Raw genomic sequence first — 19,388 nt, 5'->3', positions numbered from 1 at the left:
TGGGGTTTTCCCCACCTGATGACGTCATATGTCATTGCCAAACTTTCGTCTGCCTTTAATAAATATTTTTTTTAATAAACTTTAATAAATAAAAATGGTGAGTAATAATCTGAATGGTTGCTAAGGGAATGGAAAATTGCAATTTAGGGGTTTAAAGTGTTAAGGGAAGGCTTGTGATACTGTTCATAGCCAAAAATAGTGTATTTACTTCCGCATCTCTACTTCGTGGAAATTCAACTTTCGCGGGCGGTCTCGGAACACATCCCCCGCAAAAAGCGGAGAAACACTGTATATGTACAGGGGTGGGCTGCTGCCCGGATGGGGGGGGGGACGCAGTGGGGTAGCAAAAATGGAGCTCCACCCCAGAGCACCCATTTTGCACTAAAAGATATTGAAAGAAAATGCAGGGCGTCCTGCATAAGCCGCGGCCACAGTGTGGTAGTAAAAATTTTGGTAGCCCTTCACTGTATATGTATGTATGTGAATATTTTTATGACATGAGTCAGGTGATTGTAGATAAAGGGTATGCAAATGCATATGAAAACTTGCATGTCATTATTAACCATTAGTCTGTGAATCAAAAGTAATGAAAGGAAGGATAAAAAATGGTCTGTTAGGCCTGTTATCAGTGGATGGAGAGATGGAAAGACAGACTTTCAAATTTTATGCATTGTTTTTCAGAGTGAAGACTCAGATGAAGAAGATCGTTGTGCCATCAGTAATAAATGGACTTTCCAAAGAGCAAGCCAGCGATGGTCTCGAGTGGATGACTCGGATGCCTTGACTCATCAGTCGGGCAAGCATGACTTTCAAGGGGACATTAAAATGAAAATCACAACCAGCAATGAAAGTGTGCTTACTGATTTGAGTGAGCCCGAGGTGTCATCTATTCATAGTGAAAGCAGTGGAGGAAGTGACCATAGGAGTCCATCTGGAAGCACAAGCCTCCTCAGGGAAACTAATTGTCCAGGACAATACTGTGTGAAAAACACTTCTGTCCAGGGCCCCTTTTCAATCTGTGGTCCTCCTTCCCAGCTTTCAGAAGCCTCTCCCAACTTCAGGAATGAGAAAACAACACGAACCAGAGCAAAAACCTTTCTGAAGCGTATGGAGACATTGAAACCCAAAGGACAACACGGAAAATTAAAAGGCTCTGGATTAACTAATCTCTCAGTCATTAGTACACCTGTTCTGCAGCATGAGCCCAGAACCTTAAAGGAAATGCAATGCGTGCAAGTAGAAAATGGAGACTTCCAAAATAAAACAGTTGCACTCCAAGATCCCGTCAGACAAGGATCTCCATTTCCTGCCAACTGCAGCAGTGAAAGCAGCCAATTGGAGATTACCAGCAGTGCCATAAGCACTCCTTCCTTAAAAGAACACAAACACCATGAGCTAAATAAACGGGGTGGCATGTACCTAGAAGACGTGGATGTTCTTGCAGGAGTAACACCGAGACAAGTGATAGGTCAAAACTGCAAAAATGAATTTCACTCCCAAGAAAACCTAATATTTCATATTCCCAAAGACCACAAACCAGGAACATTTCCTAAGGCACTTTCTATTGAAAGTCTCTCGCCTACAGACAATGTCCTGAACTGGAAGAGAGACAGTGTTTCATTAGCCAACAGGACAACTAAAGAACGCAAACCCCTTGTTTCCTGTTCAAAGGAAAGTAGAGTTAGCATTTATGACAACGTTCCAAGTTCTCACTTATGTGCCAGCACAGGAGATCTTCTGGATCTGGAAAGAGAAAATCTTTTCCCCCATTTGGATGATATCTTGCAACATGTCAATGGACTTCAGGAATATATTGATGACTGGTCAAAAAATGTATTGCCAGAACAAAAAAAGAATGCTTTGTCCATCGGTGAATTTGAGTCATTGTCATGTCAGTCACCAAGTAAAACTTCTTTAGAGTTTGAACAGAACTCAATGTCTGATGGCCACACAACACCAAGTGATATTGACCGAGACGGGACATCTCTCAATGAATCAGAAGCTCCTGGTGTTAGAGAAAGAAGAGACTCTGGTGTTGGAGCATCCCTTACCAGGCCAAACAGGTTTGTACCAGATCACACTTCCCTCAAAGAATGGAAAACTAGGAAATTAAAATACTTCAATTATGTAATTGTTCAGATGTTTTTTTCTTATAGGCAGGCTGCCCTGTGGTTCAAATCCTAGTAAGAGTATGGCTAACTGATAAGAGCTAAATAGCTTGAAATCTATATTAGTCTCCGTTCATTTTCATTATCAGCAAAAATAAGTTTTACACACACACACACTGCTCAAAAAATAAAGGGAACACTTAAACAACACAATATAACTCCAAGTAAATCAAATTTCTGTGAAATCAAACTGTCCACTTAGGAAGCAACACTGATAGGCAATCAATTTCACATGCTGTTGTGCACATTCAACTTTGTACAGAACAAAGTATTCAATGAGAACATTTCATTTATTCGGATCTAGGATGTGTTATTTGAGTGTTTATTTTTTTTGAGCAGTGTATATGTATGTTTGTATGTACGGTATGTATGTACAGTCTTGACATTCCTCCCAAGATGTCAAGGTCCTCTTTGAAACATCATCATCATCAGTTGTTCATAGCAATAAATTGCAATTCATGATGCAATATATAATTTACAGTTTAAATTTTAAATCAGAGTAATCCCTTAAAATCTTCCACTAAATTCTCTTGCCAACTTAAATTGTCAAGTATCCTATAAAAATAAAGTCTTGCAATAACAGCTGTTTGAAATTTTCCAGCTTTTAAGTGGATTAGATCAAGGATGGAGAATCTTGTTTATTTCAGTGATTGAGAGTAAGGTTTAACTATATGATGAGCTGCAATGGAGGAAACAGTGGATAATGCCCAAAGCAAAAGGGATTGGGAGGATTTGATTGATCTGAGCAAAGACAGAAAAGGCAATGCTGAAGTTATATTGTTTGATATGGAAAAAGCCTTTCATAAAAGGCATAGATAATATTAGTAAATTACATAGCCAAATGTAAAATACCAAATAAGCCAAGATTGTAGGTGGTTATTCTATAAAGGGTCTTCCGTTTAATTATGTCCAATTCTCAGTGTGCCTGGACAGCTACCTGCAGTTTTCAGAAATGATTTCTCATTGCTTTTCCTTTTTAGGGCTAAGTGAAAACGATTAGACCAAGGTAACCCAGCTGACTTTTGCCTAAGGCAGGACTGGAATTCATGGTTTTTCAGTTTCTAGCATGATGCTTTAATCGCTACATCAAGCTAGCTCTACTATCTGTAAAGATACTGGACAAATATATCTAATTTCCACTTTGATATTTGTTTAGATCCTTTTCTTTCTGCTACTATACTAGATCAGTGGTTCTCAAAGTGTCATCCTTTCAGCAGGCTGGCAAAGTCAAATAAATATATTGCAATTTCTATTTTTAATTCTAATCCAATAAATATTAATAAATATAACCCACATAAACTAAACATCTTTGGGTTCTCAATGAGTTTTAAGAATATAAAGTGGTCCTAAGACTAAAATGTTTGAGAACCAATGTACTACATAGTAATATCAATGGTAGTTTGCACTATTAATCAGAATAAAATTGGTGTTATTTGCTGATGGCATTTTATTGTCTATCTCTGAATTTCATACTTTGATTGTAACTCTGATGCGCTTGATTAATATGTTTCGATAAATTGTGGGATATTCTTTAGCTAGTTTAATTTAGAATTGATGCTGATAGCAAATTTAATTACCATTGTATATATGCACTGAATGTATTAATTACTATTATTATTCCACCTCACATTTCTTAAATCATTGTAATTCTTTGGATATTGATAGCCTTACTGGAAGGTGGGGTAATGGTGGTAAATAATCTTTAAAGATTAATATAATTTCTAGGATACCTTATATTTTGCATAGAATACACTTATCCAGAAGACATTTTCAAAAACTTGTTCTATACATTTCTATGTGGGTTTTCTGTGCATTGTTCTGTATATTTCCTTGGGGGTTTTCAATTCCCAAGATTACCTAGAAAAAGTTGCAGTTAAAAATAGAGGCTTTGATTTTTTGAATCATGAATCAGATATGTGTATGCATAACTTTTTAACAGGTATCGGATTTTACATAACCACAATTAGATGGACTCTTTAAATATAATGAATTAGCAATATTTTCTGTCACTGATACATCAGTACAAAACTATATCTGGAATAGTATAAACATACTATTACTGAAAAATTGTATTTTGATTCTTTTTCTCATACCAAATTAATTCTCTGTGGTAATCTATATGTTAAAATTGATTTTTTTAAAAATATTATATGGAACATCTTTATAGATGGTGGGGTTTTATGTTAGAACAACAATTGAATGATAATGAGTTTATCATTTTTTATGTTAAAAGATTAATATAATTTGGCTGTTGCCACCCACTGGTAATATTAATAACTACAACATTTGTTAATAACTCAATTTGGATCAGTGGACTTTTAGCTTGGGAGATACTTAATTTATGAGAGGTAATCACTAAACCCTGCAAGATAAGAATCTGCATCTATATTTATTTATATGTATGGTTTGTTTGGGATGCATGACTGTTTTTTATAATAAGGGTTTAAAACTGTTTTTTTAACCATTAGATTTGTACTATGTATTGTTGTTGTAAGCCACTCCGAGTCTCCGGAGAGGGGCGGCATACAAATCTAATAAATAATAATAATAATAATAATAATAATAATAATAATAATAATAATGTGTTATTGATAAATCCAGGTGATATGCAAACTGGAATAAGAAATTGGAGATCCTCTTTTTTTTGTCTAAGCAATATAAAGATGTCTTTTAACAATATGAAAAATTTCACTTCCTTTTAGACTTTGCTTTATCAGCATAATATTTTTGTACTCATTGGCTCCTTTGTACCTGCATAAAAACTTGATGCACAAGAACATTAATTTATTGAAGTTTTCATATCAATTTATTCATCTATAAATGTCCCAGAAATAGAATGGCATCTAGTGGAGCAAATGGAATTTACTAACTTTTATCATTGCTATAATATGTCTGAAACAAAGATTTCTTAAACAGAATCTTGTAAGTGGAAAGCAATTTTTAGATTCATGCTGGAGTTATATTCTTCTAACTGTAGGATAAAGTCTTCTAATCCTTCACAGATTTAATAAGAAATAAATCTATCATGAAAATCAGACATTTTATTCTTTTTTTTATGTATATCAAGGCGATTACGTTGGCACAGTTTCCAGATCTCTCACCAACTTAGCCATGCCCTAGGATCACTCCAGATCAGCAACCAGTCAGCTGCTCAGCTAAATCTGCTACAAAAATTTTCCCTGCTCCGTCTTACAGCAATTATGGAAAAATATTCCATGTCAAGTAAGCATGGTTGGACATGGTAAGTATGTTTTATAGTTTAAATGTTCTTCAGTTATAAAGCCTGAAAATACTCATAAATATTTTTTTTTAAAAACAATAATTCATTAGTATAACTTTTGGCATGGAAAACCAGCTTAGCCAAAGGAGGTTTGTAATGATTGAGTCAAAACGCAGGAAGAAAATGTTAAAGAATACTTATTTTGCTTCTTAATTCTTTTGAATTGACTTAAAGGTCATATTGGAAAGCATATTTTGTACATACATACACATACATTAATTATCTAGCAGTGTTCTAGATTCCAAAAGAAAAAGTAACTTTCAAGCATGTTTGGTTGCTTGCATCACAGCTGTTAACACCTCCTTAAATCAACTAGTCTTTTCCTGCATCACACAGCTGATAGATTAAGACCAAAAATGTAAATACTAGCAGATAATAAATTAATTCATTATTGGCTGCTCTGTCACCTCTTTTGTTTTCATTGGATTATACTTGTTTTATCTCCAATGCCAGACAGGGATGCCATGAGTTGATTGATTATTAGATTTTTATCAGATCAGATCGATTTATCTTTAGGATAAACATATATTCAGGTGTCCTTGAATTACAATTGTTCATTTAATGATAGTTTGAAGTTATGACAGACTTGAAAAAAATGACTTATGACCATTCTTGAAGTTACAACCATCATATACCACCATTGCAATTGGTTCATATTTACAACAATTGTAGCACCTTGTGATCACAGATTATCTCAGGGACCACCTTCTGCCGCACGAATCCCAGCGACCAGTTAGGTCCCACAGAGTGGGCCTTCTCCGGGTCCCATCAACTAAACAATGTCGGTTGGCGGGGCCCAGGGGAAGAGCTTTCTCTGTGGCGGCCCCGACCCTCTGGAACCAACTCCCCCCAGAGATCAGAATTGCCCCCACCCTCCTTGCCTTTCGTAAGCTCCTCAAAACCCACCTCTGCCGTCAGGCATGGGGGAACTAAGATAATTTTTCCCCTAGGCTTCTACAATTTATGCATGGTATGTTTGTATGTATGATTGGTTTTATAACAAGGGTTTTTAGATATTATAGTATTGGATTTTTACATTCTGTTTTTGTCACTGTTGTTAGCCACCCTGAGTCCATGGAGAGGGGCGGCATACAAATCCAATACATGAATGAATGAATGAATGAATGAATGAATGATTGTGGTTTTGGATCCCATGAGTCTTCCCAGCCGGCTTCCCACATGAAAGCTCCATTTGAAAAGCTGGATTTGCTAATAACCAACAGACTCACTTAGTGACCATGTGATTCATTTAATAACTATGATGCGCTACTTAACGTTTGCAATAAAAATAGTTGTAATAATGAATCTGGTCACATGTTGACTTGCTTAACAACTGCATCACTTAGTGACCAAAATTCCAGCCCCAGGTTGTGATGGTCAGTTCAGATAAATTAAAGGCAGCAAACCTATTTAATACTCCTGCCTCCTATTTTTCCCATAACAACGCTGTGAGCTGGATTAGACCAAAATAGAATGATCGGCCCAAAGTCACCCAGCTAATATTCATGCCTAAGGCACGACTAGAACTCATAACTCTGCTAATTTATAGACCAGCACCTTAACCACTTCAAGAAACTGGCTCTTTACTTTATAGAACATTGCTACAACATTTAGAACTTGAAATGACTGACATCTAAAGATTTTTTTTTCTTCTATCAGTCTTCAATAAAATAATCACATCAATAAATAAAAGAGTTTCCGTGAATTGATTCTTCATCTTATAAAGGAGGGAGTGTTTTGTGTCTCCAGGCATTGCCTATGTTTGAATTTTAAACTGATGCTATTCAGGGAAATTCTGCTGAATTATTTTAGTGTCAATTCACATTTGGACAAAAAAAATAATCTGTCACATGTTTCTAATATCATAACATTTTAATTATGCATTTCATTCAGTGCACTGCAAGAATAATTAGCAAGTGCAAGGCAGACCTGTCAGTCAATCAGTTCCATTCCCATCTTTCCTTCTTCTCCTCATTGTATAGAGAAACAAAAGGTAAAATCAGCATTCTTTTCAGCTAAGGTGTCTGTCTTTCTACAGTACTCATAAACTTCCAATAATACAGTGTTCCCTCGCTTTTCGCGGGGGATGTGTTCCAAAACCGCCCGCGAAAGTTGAATTTCCGCGAAGTAGAGATGCGGAAGTAAATACACTATTTTTGGTTATGAACAGTATCACAAGCCTTCCATTAACACTTTAAACCAGTGATCCCCAACGTTTTTTCCACCAGGGACCAGTTTCAGCAAGACAATTTTTCTATGGCCCAGTGGGGGCGGAAAGGGGTGTGGTTGGGGGCGGGATTAAGCATGGGGGTGCTGGTCCTCCCCGCCCCTCTTTCCCGCCATCGTCCTGTGGCCGGCAGAACCTGCCTCCTAAGCCCTCTTGCCCAGCGGGAGCTAAGCGCTGGAGAGAGGGGGTCAGGCTGGCCCTCCTGCCTCCCCCCAGCCAAAAACGCAAAAGCGCCCCGCGGCAGAAGCCAAAAGAGGCTTGAGCCTCTCGGTCCTTCCCGCCCCTCTGTCCCATCCATCGTCCTGTGGCCGGCAGAACCTGCCTCCCGAGGCCTCTTGCCCGGCGGGAGGCGAAGCGCTGGAGGGAGGGGGTGGCGGCATGAGAGCCGGCAGCTGCTGACTCCACGGACCGGTGCAACATGCCCCGCGGCCCGGTACTGGTCCGCGGCCCGGTGGTTGGGGACCCCTGCTTTAAACCCCTAAATTGCAATTTTCCATTCCCTTAGCAACCATTCAGATTATTACTCACCATGTTTATTTATTAAAGTTTATTAAAAAAATATTTATTAAAGGCAGACGAAAGTTTGGCGATGACATGATGTCATTGGGTGGGAAAAACTGGTATAGGGAAAAAACCCACAAAGTATTTTTTAATCAATATTTTTGAAAAACCGTGGTATAGACTTTCCGCGAAGTTCGAACCCGCAAAAATTGAGGGTACAATCTTCCAGCTGCTATAGCCCAAAGGTGGAGCTCTTGCCTCACAATCAGGAGGCTGTGAGTTCGATCCTAGGTAGAGGCACATGTAGGATCTCCTGCTTGGGCAGGGCGTTGGATTAGATGACCTGCAAGGTTCTTTCCAACTCTATTAATCTGTTAAATACATGAAGATCTTTGACCTGATTCAATGTCCTAATTTAGTTTGAGTTCTTTAGTATGGATTCTGTTAGTGCTCTGGGAAGCAAGAGAATTGATTCAAAGCAACAAAATCCAGCTCATGCCCTAGATGAAATCTCTTGTCTCTCACCAACCTCTTATCTCATGTCTTCAAGAGGCAAAGGCATTTGATCCCAGAAAATCAATTGGGCATACACCACACTACATAATTTGGCAATGGGGATTATACAGCGTAGGCTCCCTTTGTAACACATCTTCAGATTTGATGCACAAAAGTCAGTATTTGCTCTAATGTAGCATATTTCAGCTAAATAACTTCACCGCATTAACTGGCATTTAAGTAGGCCATGTGAACTGCTAAGGATTATTGCCCTCATTTTACAGCCAAACGCAGGCAAAAGCAATAAAAGATATTTATCTCACAGCATGAAAAGTAATTCTAGAAGTCTAGCTGGATTCCTTTGTGTAAAGCTCTATCAACAGAAGAGAGGGGGGGGAACTATCAATAAACATATGCAACATTTAATCAACACTACCTGAACTAATATTATGGGATTTTAATTAGCTGACTTATATCTCCGTAGCTGCATTGCAAAAGAATATCACAAGATTATGCTAGCCGATAGCTGTACGGTGTAGAGCTATTGAGAGTAAGGTCTATAAAGAGAGGCATTCATCCATTTAAATCTAGAGGAAGGAAATGGAAAACACTGAATTCATTGCTGTGTTCAATATTGCATATGTAACTAGAACTGATGGTGTGCCATTTTGTAGTGTTTTGGGCAGATATGAATGGTTAAAGTAGAGGCAGGCATTGTCTGGGATCGTAGGGACATCTAGAATGGTAAGGACAAATCCAGCAACCATGATTGATGTGGCTGCATGTATTTCTGTAAAGATATACACTATTAAAATATGCTACTATTACTTACTTTCCAGGATGCTCTACATCACGAGTGTCACACTCAAGGCCCATGGGCCAGATCTAGCCCACAGGCTGCTTAGATTTGGAAACAGTGGACGGGCCCGCAGTGAAAATGGATGAGCTCCATTTTTGCTGGCAGAGGGTTTCAAGAGGCTGCCGCACCGAAAACAGAACTTGGGAGCCCATTTCCTCTAGCAGAGCACTCAGGCCACTATAAGTGCCCCCAACCTGAGTGGAGCTGGTCATGCCCACTCTAGCCATGCTTCCCTACCCCGAGGTCAAACACAAACTGAAGGCGGTCCTCAATGAAATCGACTTTGATACCCCTGCTCTACATCATCCTATATCAGTAATGGCAAATCTTTTTTTCCTCAAGTGCCGAAAAAGCATGCATGCATACTATGTTGGGGTCTGGATGGGTGTCAACAGACTCAAACTCAACCCGGATAAGACGGAGTGGCTGTGGGTCCTGCCTCCCAGGGACAATTCCATCTGTCCGTCCATAACCCTGAGGGGGGAATTATTGACCCCCTCAGAGAGGGTCTGCAACTTGGGCGTCCTCCTCGATCCACAGCTCACATTAGAGAAACATCTTTCGGCTGTGGCGAGGGGGGCGTTTGCCCAGGTTCGCCTGGTGCACCAGTTGCGGCCCTATCTGGACCGGGACTCACTGCTCACAGTCACTCATGCCCTCATCACCTCGAGGTTCGACTACTGTAATGCTCTCTACATGGGGCTACCTTTGAAAAGTGTTCGGAAACTTCAGATCGTGCAGAATGCAGCTGCGAGAGCAATCATGGGCTTCCCTAGGTATGCCCATGTCACACCAACACTCCGCAGTCTGCATTGGTTAGCGATCAATTTCCGGTCACAATTCAGAGTGTTGGTTATGACCTATAAAGCCCTTCATGGCATCGGGCCAGAATACCTCCGGGACCGCCTTCTGTCGCACGAATCCCAGCGACCGGTTAGCCTTCTCCGGGTCCCGTCAACTAAACAATGTCGTTTGGCGGGACCCAGGAGAAGAGCCTTCTCTATGGCGGCCCCGACCCTCTGGAACCAGCTCCCCCCGGAGATTAGAACTGCCCCCACCCACCTTGCCTTTCGTAAAGTTCTTAAGACCCATCTCTGCCGTCAGGCATGGGGGAACTGACACATCTCCCCTGGGCCTATACAGTTTATACATGGAATGTTTGTGTGTGTGTGTTTGCTTTTAATAATGGGGTTTTTAGTGTTTTTTAAATTATTAGATTTGTTTTTACATTGTTCTTGTTATTGTTGTGAGCCGCCCCGAGTCTGCGGAGAGGGGCGGCATACAAATCTAATAAATAAATAAATCACACATGCTCAAGTGACCACACCCATAATTAAATGCCTGGGGATGGCAAAAACAACTTTTTCCATTCCCCAGTTGCCCTCTGGAGATCAGATAACGGCCTATTTCCCAACTTCTGGTGGGCCCAGTAGGCTCGTGTTACACCCTTTCCAGGCTCCAAAGGCTTCCATGGATCCTGGGGAGGGTAAAAACGCCTTCCCCCATGCCCCGGAGGCTCTCTGGAAGCCAAAAAATGCCCTCCCAGAGTCTCTGTTTGAGTCAAAAATCAGCTGGCCAGCGCACGCATGCATGTTGGAGCTGAGCTAGGGCAACGGCTCACGTGCCAGCAGATATGGCTCCACGTGCCACCTGTGGCACCCATGCCATAGGTTCGCCATCACTGTCCTATATGATGCACATTAGCCTTTTCCTTTATTTCTGGGTAAGTCCACATTCATCCTAACAAAGGATCTGGCTTTTATTTATAATGGAAATTATAGGCCTATATGGGGAAGATACAGCATTACTAATTTATTGCAGGTAATCCTCAACATACGACCACAAATTTCCATTGCTAAGCAAGAAGTTCTTAAATGATTTTTTTCCTATTTTATGACCTTTCTTGTCACAGTTGGTAAGTGAATCACTACACTTGTTAAGGTAGTGATATGGTTGTTAAGCGACTCTGGCTTCCGCATTAAATTTGCTTGTCGGAAGCTTGGAAAAGGTATTCACATTATCCTGGGATACTGCAACCATTATAAATACATGCTAGTTGCCAAGTGTCTGAATTTTGATCACATGACCATGAGGATGCTGCAAGGGTTGTAAATGTGAAAAACAATCATAAGTCAATTTTTTCACTGCTGTTGTAACTTTGAATTATCGCTAAATGAATGGTTGATATTTTATTTAATGTGCATATCCAGTTTTAAAATTAAATGTTATAAAAATAAAAGATTTTAAAAGTAAAATTAAAATCACATTTAAGTTGACACATTCTCTGGTTAACAGTAGGAATCACATTAGAGGAAATGAATTTTGTACTATTTGATTAGACATATTTACTAATTGGACCTATATGATAATTTTGACCAGTAACATACCAAAACAATATCTTTGTCATCATCTGATTCTTTTTAAACTGGAGATGCTAGTACTAAATTTGAGATGTTTTTGATGCAAAGCATGGTATCTTTTGTCAAATAAAGTTGTTTCATAAAATGAAGGCAAATTTATCTGGATAACACCAGTTTAAATTTCATGCATAGGCAATGTTTGGAGACAAATGAGAAATTGTTCTTTTACATTCTTTTTCTAGCAAGGCAGGAATAAATAAAAGTAGCACATTATCTCCATTTGAGCCCTCCCGTACAGCTCTTATTGTCTGTAGGCAGGAGTGGGTTCTAACTTACTTCGTTGCCAGTTCGCTTCCTCCCAAGCCACAGGGCCTGCCTCATGGACATGGGAGCGCTTTGCACGCCCGCACATGCACACTGACAAAAAAATAAAAAAATTCCTCCCCAAAAGCCAAAAACCAGATGGCGACCACATGCACAGTACTGAAAACCTGACTTCCATGCATATGCAGAAGAAGAAAAAACCCATCTTTTTTTTTAAAAAAAAGATGGCGTCTCCGCGGACTGGCACTGATGGAACTGGTTCTGTGATGTCATTGTGACATCACCAGCAGGTCGCTACCAGTTTGGACGAACCAGTCCAAACCAGGAGGAACGCACTTCTCTCTATAGGTATTCTTAGTCTGGTATTCTTAGCCTGTTAACCATCTCCACATCTCCTGTTGTTTTGATAACTCACCACTTTTTTTCTCATGAAGTTTAATAATTAATAATAATAACTCATAATTTATTACATTTGTATGCTGCCCTTCTCCAAAGACTTGGGGCGGTTTCTCTCATGAGAAACTATATTTCTCATGAGGGCATAGGTGTTTGGCCACCTTTATTATTAGAATAAGTAAACTGGAGCAGGGGTCTCCAACCTTGGCAACTTTACGGCTTGTGGACTTCAACTCCCAGAATTCCTCAGCCAGCACATGCTGGCTGAGGAATTCTGGGAGTTGACATCCACAAGTCTCAAAGTTGCCAAGGTTGGAGACCCCTGAACTAGAGTACAAAATAACTTTATTCAAAACACATCCTTTTAAGCCTCATCTAGGATTTACTATATTTTTACAAATGATAACTAAATCATATGATTTAAGATTATGGACATAGCGAGACACTTTGAGATAATTAATTATACATCCTTTCAAGTTTAATCTTCTGCCATTACTTACTGAATGTTAAGTTGTCACACATGTGCTGAAGAAGTGAATTGAATTAAATGGTGAATATGTTTCATTGCTACAAGCCGTTATTGGTGAAAAAAAATGAAATGTGTAAGGTGTAAAACCTGCATATATTTTAGGGATAAAATATTACTTTCCTGAAATTGCACAAAATAACACAGAATAATAAATATCTAAAAATTCATAATAGCAGATTATAAAAAATACAAACATCACATACAGTACATCAGTTCCCAAAACTACTTGTGCATCAAATTTGTTCTAAACATCAAGAATATCCAACCAGCATAAAAGTCATAGAGAAGAATTAAATTTATGAGCCAGAGCTATCTGATGTAATCATGTGCTTAATAAAAGCTAAATTAGATGATAAATAGGTCAATACATTTCACATATTTCTTTGAGGGGGTCAGGGGGCATCTGTTACAAAGGTGACCAAAGGAGAATGTAGTTGTGATTTCAAACTGAAGACAATTTTAAAAAGTTTTTCAATTGGTATCTCAGTGGTTCAGGGATTAAAGCACTAGTTATCCTTATCTTTCTGCCATAACTACAATTCTGAAAAAGTGTTTACTCCCTATCTATGGAGATTCCCAGTCACCCGGGTCATGGTTGTCCCAAAGATGCTTTTTCAAATGGAAAACTGGACTTTGCTTTTCCCTGAAGATGTTTTGCTTCCGATTCAAGAAGCTTCTTCAGTTCTGAACTTCTTGGATGAGAAGCGAATCGTTTTCAAGGAAAACCAAAGTCCAGTTGCCTTTTGAAAAAGCACTTTTGAGATATTTACTCCCTTTTGTATTGTCTGAATTTTAGCATATTTCTCCCACTGAATGTTATTAGGGCTTCATGTTAAGTCCTACTGATCTAAAGAAGGAATGCAAGTGGACAATCCCAAAGTTTAGTGCTTATTTCATTTATTTCATAAATATCCAGTAGGCAGCATGCCAGCATGAAAGAGTAATCACCCATGTACTTTCAGTCTGATCAATTAAAGGAATAACTAGGGCCAGGTGTATCTGAGTACTATATTAATCAATCACAACTTATTTGTGCAAGCCGTGCAATATATATAAATATCATGAACTTTGGATGTCCTCATCACACAAAAGCTTTAGCCATGTGGACTCCAGAGGTAAGTCATGCCCCATTCAGTATAATTGAGAAGGATAGGTGTGTGCATAAAAAAACAAAGTCATTGAAACCTATTAGCCAAGAAGAGATTGTACTTTTTTCCCTAAAGTTTTGAAGCTCTATTAATCCATACTTTTGGAATGGCAACTGAGAATCTTCCAAGATTATTCCAAGATAGCTGCCCTGTCAAAAATCACTCTAAAACTCCAGGATAAAATTGTCGGAGATTGCAAGTGGGTCATGCTAGAAAATGACCCCACATTTAAAAGCAAGTCTACAAGAGAATTGATAAAGAATAATTTCAACAATTTGGTGGTTTCCATCTTTAATTCTGGGGTACATTTTTACAGTGAGAATTGGGGGGGGGGGGTCTTGGATTCGTAACTTCTGCTCAAAGAGCAGGTGATTGTTATGAGTTGGGAACCTTTGCACAGGTTCATTTTGTGTACCAATTGTACTTACTTACTTACTTACTTACTTACTTACTTACTTACTTACTTACTTACTTACTTACTTACTTATTTATTTCTTTTGTCCAATACAAATTGAAAGTCAAAGAGAATAAAAACGTGTAGTAGTAAATATCAGGGAAGGGATAGAAGAAGAGATATGAGAATAGAATGCATCAATGAAGAGTAGAGGAAGGATATATGGATGGGAGAAAAGATATATAAAATATAGGAGAGACAATTGGACAGGGGACGGAAGGCATGCTAGTGCACTTATGCTCGCCCCTTACTGACCTCTAAGGAATCTGGAGAAGTCAACCGTGGAAAGTCTAAGGGAAAAATGTTGGGGGTTGGGGGTTGACACCACGGACTCTGGTAATGAATCCCATGCTTCAATAACTCGATTGCTAAAGTCATATTTTTTACAGTCAAGTTTGGAGTGGTTGATATTAAGTTTGAACCTGTTGCGTGCTCTTGTGTTATTTCGGTTGAAGCTGAAGTAGTTGTTGACAGGCAGGATGTTGCAGCATATGATCTTGTGGGCAATACTTAGATCATGTTTAAGGCGTTGTAGTTCTAAGCTTTCTAGACCCAGGATTGTAAGTCTAGTTTCATAGGGTATTCTGTTTCCAGTGGTGGAGTGAAGGGCTCTTCTGGTGAAGTATTGTTGGACCTTTTCTAGGGTATTGATGTCCGAAATTCGGTGTGGGTTCCAGACAGGTGAGCTGTATTCGAGGATACTTATTCCATACCTCAAACTGAAAAAGGTCTAGATGCTCCACTTCATCTTTGCCCGTTTGAGGCAGTGAGCCAACTACCTTCTCATCAATTCTCGCCAAAAGAGAGGGTTAAAACTGGAAGTTGTCTAACACAGCTGGGTTGGGCTCTTAAGAAGAGAGCCCACTACTGCCTCCTTCAAGGGACGCAGTACTAACCCTTCCCTCAAAAAGGCATTAATCACCATTTGAACCCAGACACATGCCACCCTCCCAGGAAGCTAAGGAAAGGGACATCATGGAGAGACATGAATCCAGAAGAGAGGTAGCTGAGATTCCTCAAGAATCAACTAGCTCAAATTTGTCTGAGATAACGGGATTCAGACAATAATCGTATAAATAATTTGCATCAATCATCTTTGTTTTTAAGGTCTGTACCAAAGTTCATGAAGTGGATGAAGGTTCCAGATTACAAGGATAAGAACATATTTGGTGTCCCTTTAATAGTCCATGTGCAAAGAACAGGGCAACCCCTTCCACAGAGCATACAACAAGCCTTGCGATATTTACGTCATAGTTGCCTGGATCAGGTAGGTTCTTCATTTTGATAGACGCATATGTGAGTGCACAAAAGTCAGCTGACAGCTTTATCTGCAACTGATTTTCTAGATGCTGTATGTTTTATTAAAAATAAGTTGGACTTTTATTATTTTGATCTTATTTTCTGTTGGGGATATTTACAGACCTGCATTATAAAATATAAGATACCAGTATGTGATGGAACGCATCCCATTTCGCCAACCCACAGTGCTGTAGATAAATATTATAATGAAATGATACTGTAAAAGTCAGGAATGTGATCAATTTTAAGACGATTAAATGTATTATTTATATGTATCATGTATTATTTCTATCTCCGGGACCGCCTTCTGCCGCACGAATCCCAGCGACCAGTTAGGTCCCACAGGTTTGGCCTTCTCCGGGTCCCGTCGACTAAACAATGTCGTTTGGCGGGACCCAGGGGAAGAGCCTTCTCTGTGGCGGCCCCCGACTCTCTGGAACCAACTCCCCCCAGAGATCACAATTGCCCCCACCCTCCTCGCCTTTCGTAAGCTCTTTAAAACCCACCTCTGTCATCAGGCATGGGGGAACTGAGATAACTTCCCCAGGCCTATATTGTTTATGTATGGTATGTTGTGTGCATGTTTTTTAAATTATAGGTTTTTAGTTTTAATTATTAGATTTGTATTGTATATTGTTTTTCTATTACTGCTATGAGCCGCCCCGAGTCTACGGAGAGGGGCGGCATACAAATTTAATAAATAAATTATTTACTAATTCTGTTGTTGCCATACTCCAAATGGAACTTCTTTATAGACTTAAAAAAAGCACTTCAGTAGGATATACAAGCAAACTCAGTATCAATCTTGGAAGAAAATCACTATCTCCCCCATCCCCCAGTAAAATAGTAGTTCCCAACCTCCCCTTCTTTTAGCTTCCCTTCCTTCCCTGTTTCCATCATATGGAAAGGGGTTTACAGTTAACCTATCCAACCATTTCCGTGTGATTATTCTGTTTTGATCTATTATGCAGAAAATATGCTTAGAGCAAAAATGAGTTTTAAATTTTTGGAGAGATACCTGGAGCATTAATTTTAAGAACTCAAAAATACTAAACATTTTGACAGGATTTAATTATGTTCAAATAGCTGAAGAGTAGCCAGTAAGATTTTTTTTTTGCTCTCTCATTTTATATTTTCAATCCTTCTCTTCTTTTCCTTTTATATCTACTAATTGTGGTTATCTAACTTTCACCATGGGCTTCTTTTCCAAAGTTGTCTTGAGTATGTAGAGTGGATACATGCTTTTTCTTCACTTATAATTGAGTTCAAGATCAGAAACAAATGCTACAAAAGTTTTTTTTTTCTAATTAATTCTTTTATGCAGTTCTTTGATACAGTCGCAAGTTCTCTCCTCTAAGATGTCATGGCAAATTAGTACTCTATATCCATTTCCACATATGCAGCATTTATTATTTAAGTTTAAGTTTAAGTTTTATTGGATTTATATGCCACCCCTCTCCGAAAACTCAGGGCGGCTAACAACAATCATGAAAATATACAATAAAATCCAATACTAAAAGCAAATAAAAACCCCTTAATATATAAAAACCAAACATACATACAAACATACCATGTATTCAGTTGTAATGGCCTAGGGGGAGAAAAAAGTCTTAATTCCCCCATGCCTGGAGCCAGAGGTGGGTTTTAAGTAACTTATGAAAGGAAAGGAGGGTGGGGGCAATTCTAATCTCTGGGGGGAGTTGGTTCCAGAGGGCCGGGGCCACCACAGAGAAGGCTCTTCTCCTGGGTCCCGCCAAGCGGCATTGTTTAGTTGACGGGACCCGAGAAGACCCACTCTGTGGGACCTAACTGGCCGCTGGGATTCGTGCGGCAGAAGGCGGTCCCTGAGGTAATCTGGTCCGGTGCCATGAAGGGCTTTATAGGTCATAACCAACACTTTGAATTGTGACCGGAAACTGATTGGCAACCAATGCAGACTGCGGAGCAATGTTCCCTCTAATTTTTTTTCGGGGTGGGCGGAAAAGTATAGTGTCTGAGCGGCAGTCCCCTTGGGACTGGGTGGCATAGAAGTACAAATAAATAAATAATAAATAAATAAATAAATAAATAAAATCCCTACTTTTTAATTAAAATAAATTAATAATAAAACAAAACAAAACTCTATTACTATTAAAACTAAAATAACCAGCAAATCCAAAAACATAACTATTAATAAAAACAGGTGAGGGCTGGGGTTTTTTTTCTCTGTTATTATTTAAGTGCTTTTACCATATGCTTTAAATCAAGAATCACTTCTCTCTCTATTTCTCTCTCTTTCCTGTCATTCTCTGCCTCAATCATTTTCTCATTTCTCTTCCCCCTTTTTTCTATCATTTCTCTCTCCCTCTCTCTTCCTTCCACTCCTCTCTCTCTTTTGCTTTCTTCCTCTCTCTCACTCTCTCTCATTCTTCCTTCCTCTCTCCTCTCTCACTCTTTCTTTCTTTCCCTCTCTCACTCTCTCTTCCTTCCTATCTTCTCTCTCTCTCTCTCTCTTTCTCCCTTTCTTTCCTTCTCTCTTCCTTCCACTTTTTTCTCTTTCTCTCTCTCTTTTCCTTCCTTCCCCTCTTCCCCTCCCTCTCTTTCTCCCTCTCTCCCTTTATATTTATCTCTTCCTTCCTTCCTCTCTTCCTCCCTTTCTCTCTCCCTCTCGTTCACTTTTCTTTTCCTTCCCTCCCTCCCTCCTTCTTTCCTCTCCTCTTTCCCTCCCTCTCTTTCCTTTCTCTCCACGTCTCCGGCTTTGCTGACCGGCACAAGGCTAGAGCCAGCTGCCCGGGAAAGCCAGGAAGGTCCTCCTGCCCCCACCCCAGCCAAAAGCACAACGGAGGTCTTCCGCCACCAGCTTGAGCCTCGCGTTGCTCCACCTCGCTTCGCCTGTCATCCTGGACCTCCGTTGTGTTTTCGGGAGAGAGCGGCAGGAAAGCCCTGTGCCGGCCAGGAAAGCCGGGTTTGCTATCCGTGAAAGCAGCGCGCCTTTTAAACACGCTGCTTTATTGCAACTCTTTCCTGGGTGGGGGGGGAGGAGGCCACTCCCCCCCCCCCAGGAAAGAGGTGCAGGAAAGCAGCGTGTTTAAAAGGCGCGCTGCTTTCACGGAAAGCAAGCAGCTTCCGCGCGTTTCTTTCATTGGAAGAGGAGGAGAGGGAGCGGATCGGGCGGGGGCAGCGCCTTCTACTGCCGGCGCCTCCCCGCCCCCACCCCCCCGTGGGCTGGCAGGGGGATGGGGACTGCGCGCCCATAGAAAAGGGCGCGCGGGGCGGTATTTTGGGGTGCGCGCGCACTCACACGCGCAGCCTACAGGGAACGGTGCTGCGGAGTGTTGATGTGACATGGGCATATTTAGGGAAGCCCAT

General features: G+C 40.0%; 1 protein-coding gene across 6 annotated transcripts in view; it reads left to right on the top strand.

The window, feature by feature from the left end:
* Positions 1 to 19,388, top strand: part of STARD13 (StAR related lipid transfer domain containing 13) — a 142,738-nt gene that overhangs the window by 101,398 nt on the left and 21,952 nt on the right. For all 6 annotated transcript variants that reach the window (XM_070749895.1, XM_070749899.1, XM_070749894.1 and 3 more), the window contains exons 5-7: positions 682 to 2,063; positions 5,236 to 5,409; positions 15,849 to 16,008. In XM_070749895.1, coding sequence (XP_070605996.1) covers positions 682 to 2,063; positions 5,236 to 5,409; positions 15,849 to 16,008 — 1,716 coding nt within the window. The remainder of the gene's footprint in view (positions 1 to 681; positions 2,064 to 5,235; positions 5,410 to 15,848; positions 16,009 to 19,388) is intronic.

This window comes from Erythrolamprus reginae, chromosome 4 (genome assembly GCF_031021105.1).
Source record: "Erythrolamprus reginae isolate rEryReg1 chromosome 4, rEryReg1.hap1, whole genome shotgun sequence".
NCBI lineage: Eukaryota > Metazoa > Chordata > Lepidosauria > Squamata > Dipsadidae > Erythrolamprus > Erythrolamprus reginae.
This window is presented reverse-complemented; position numbering and strand designations above follow the sequence as displayed.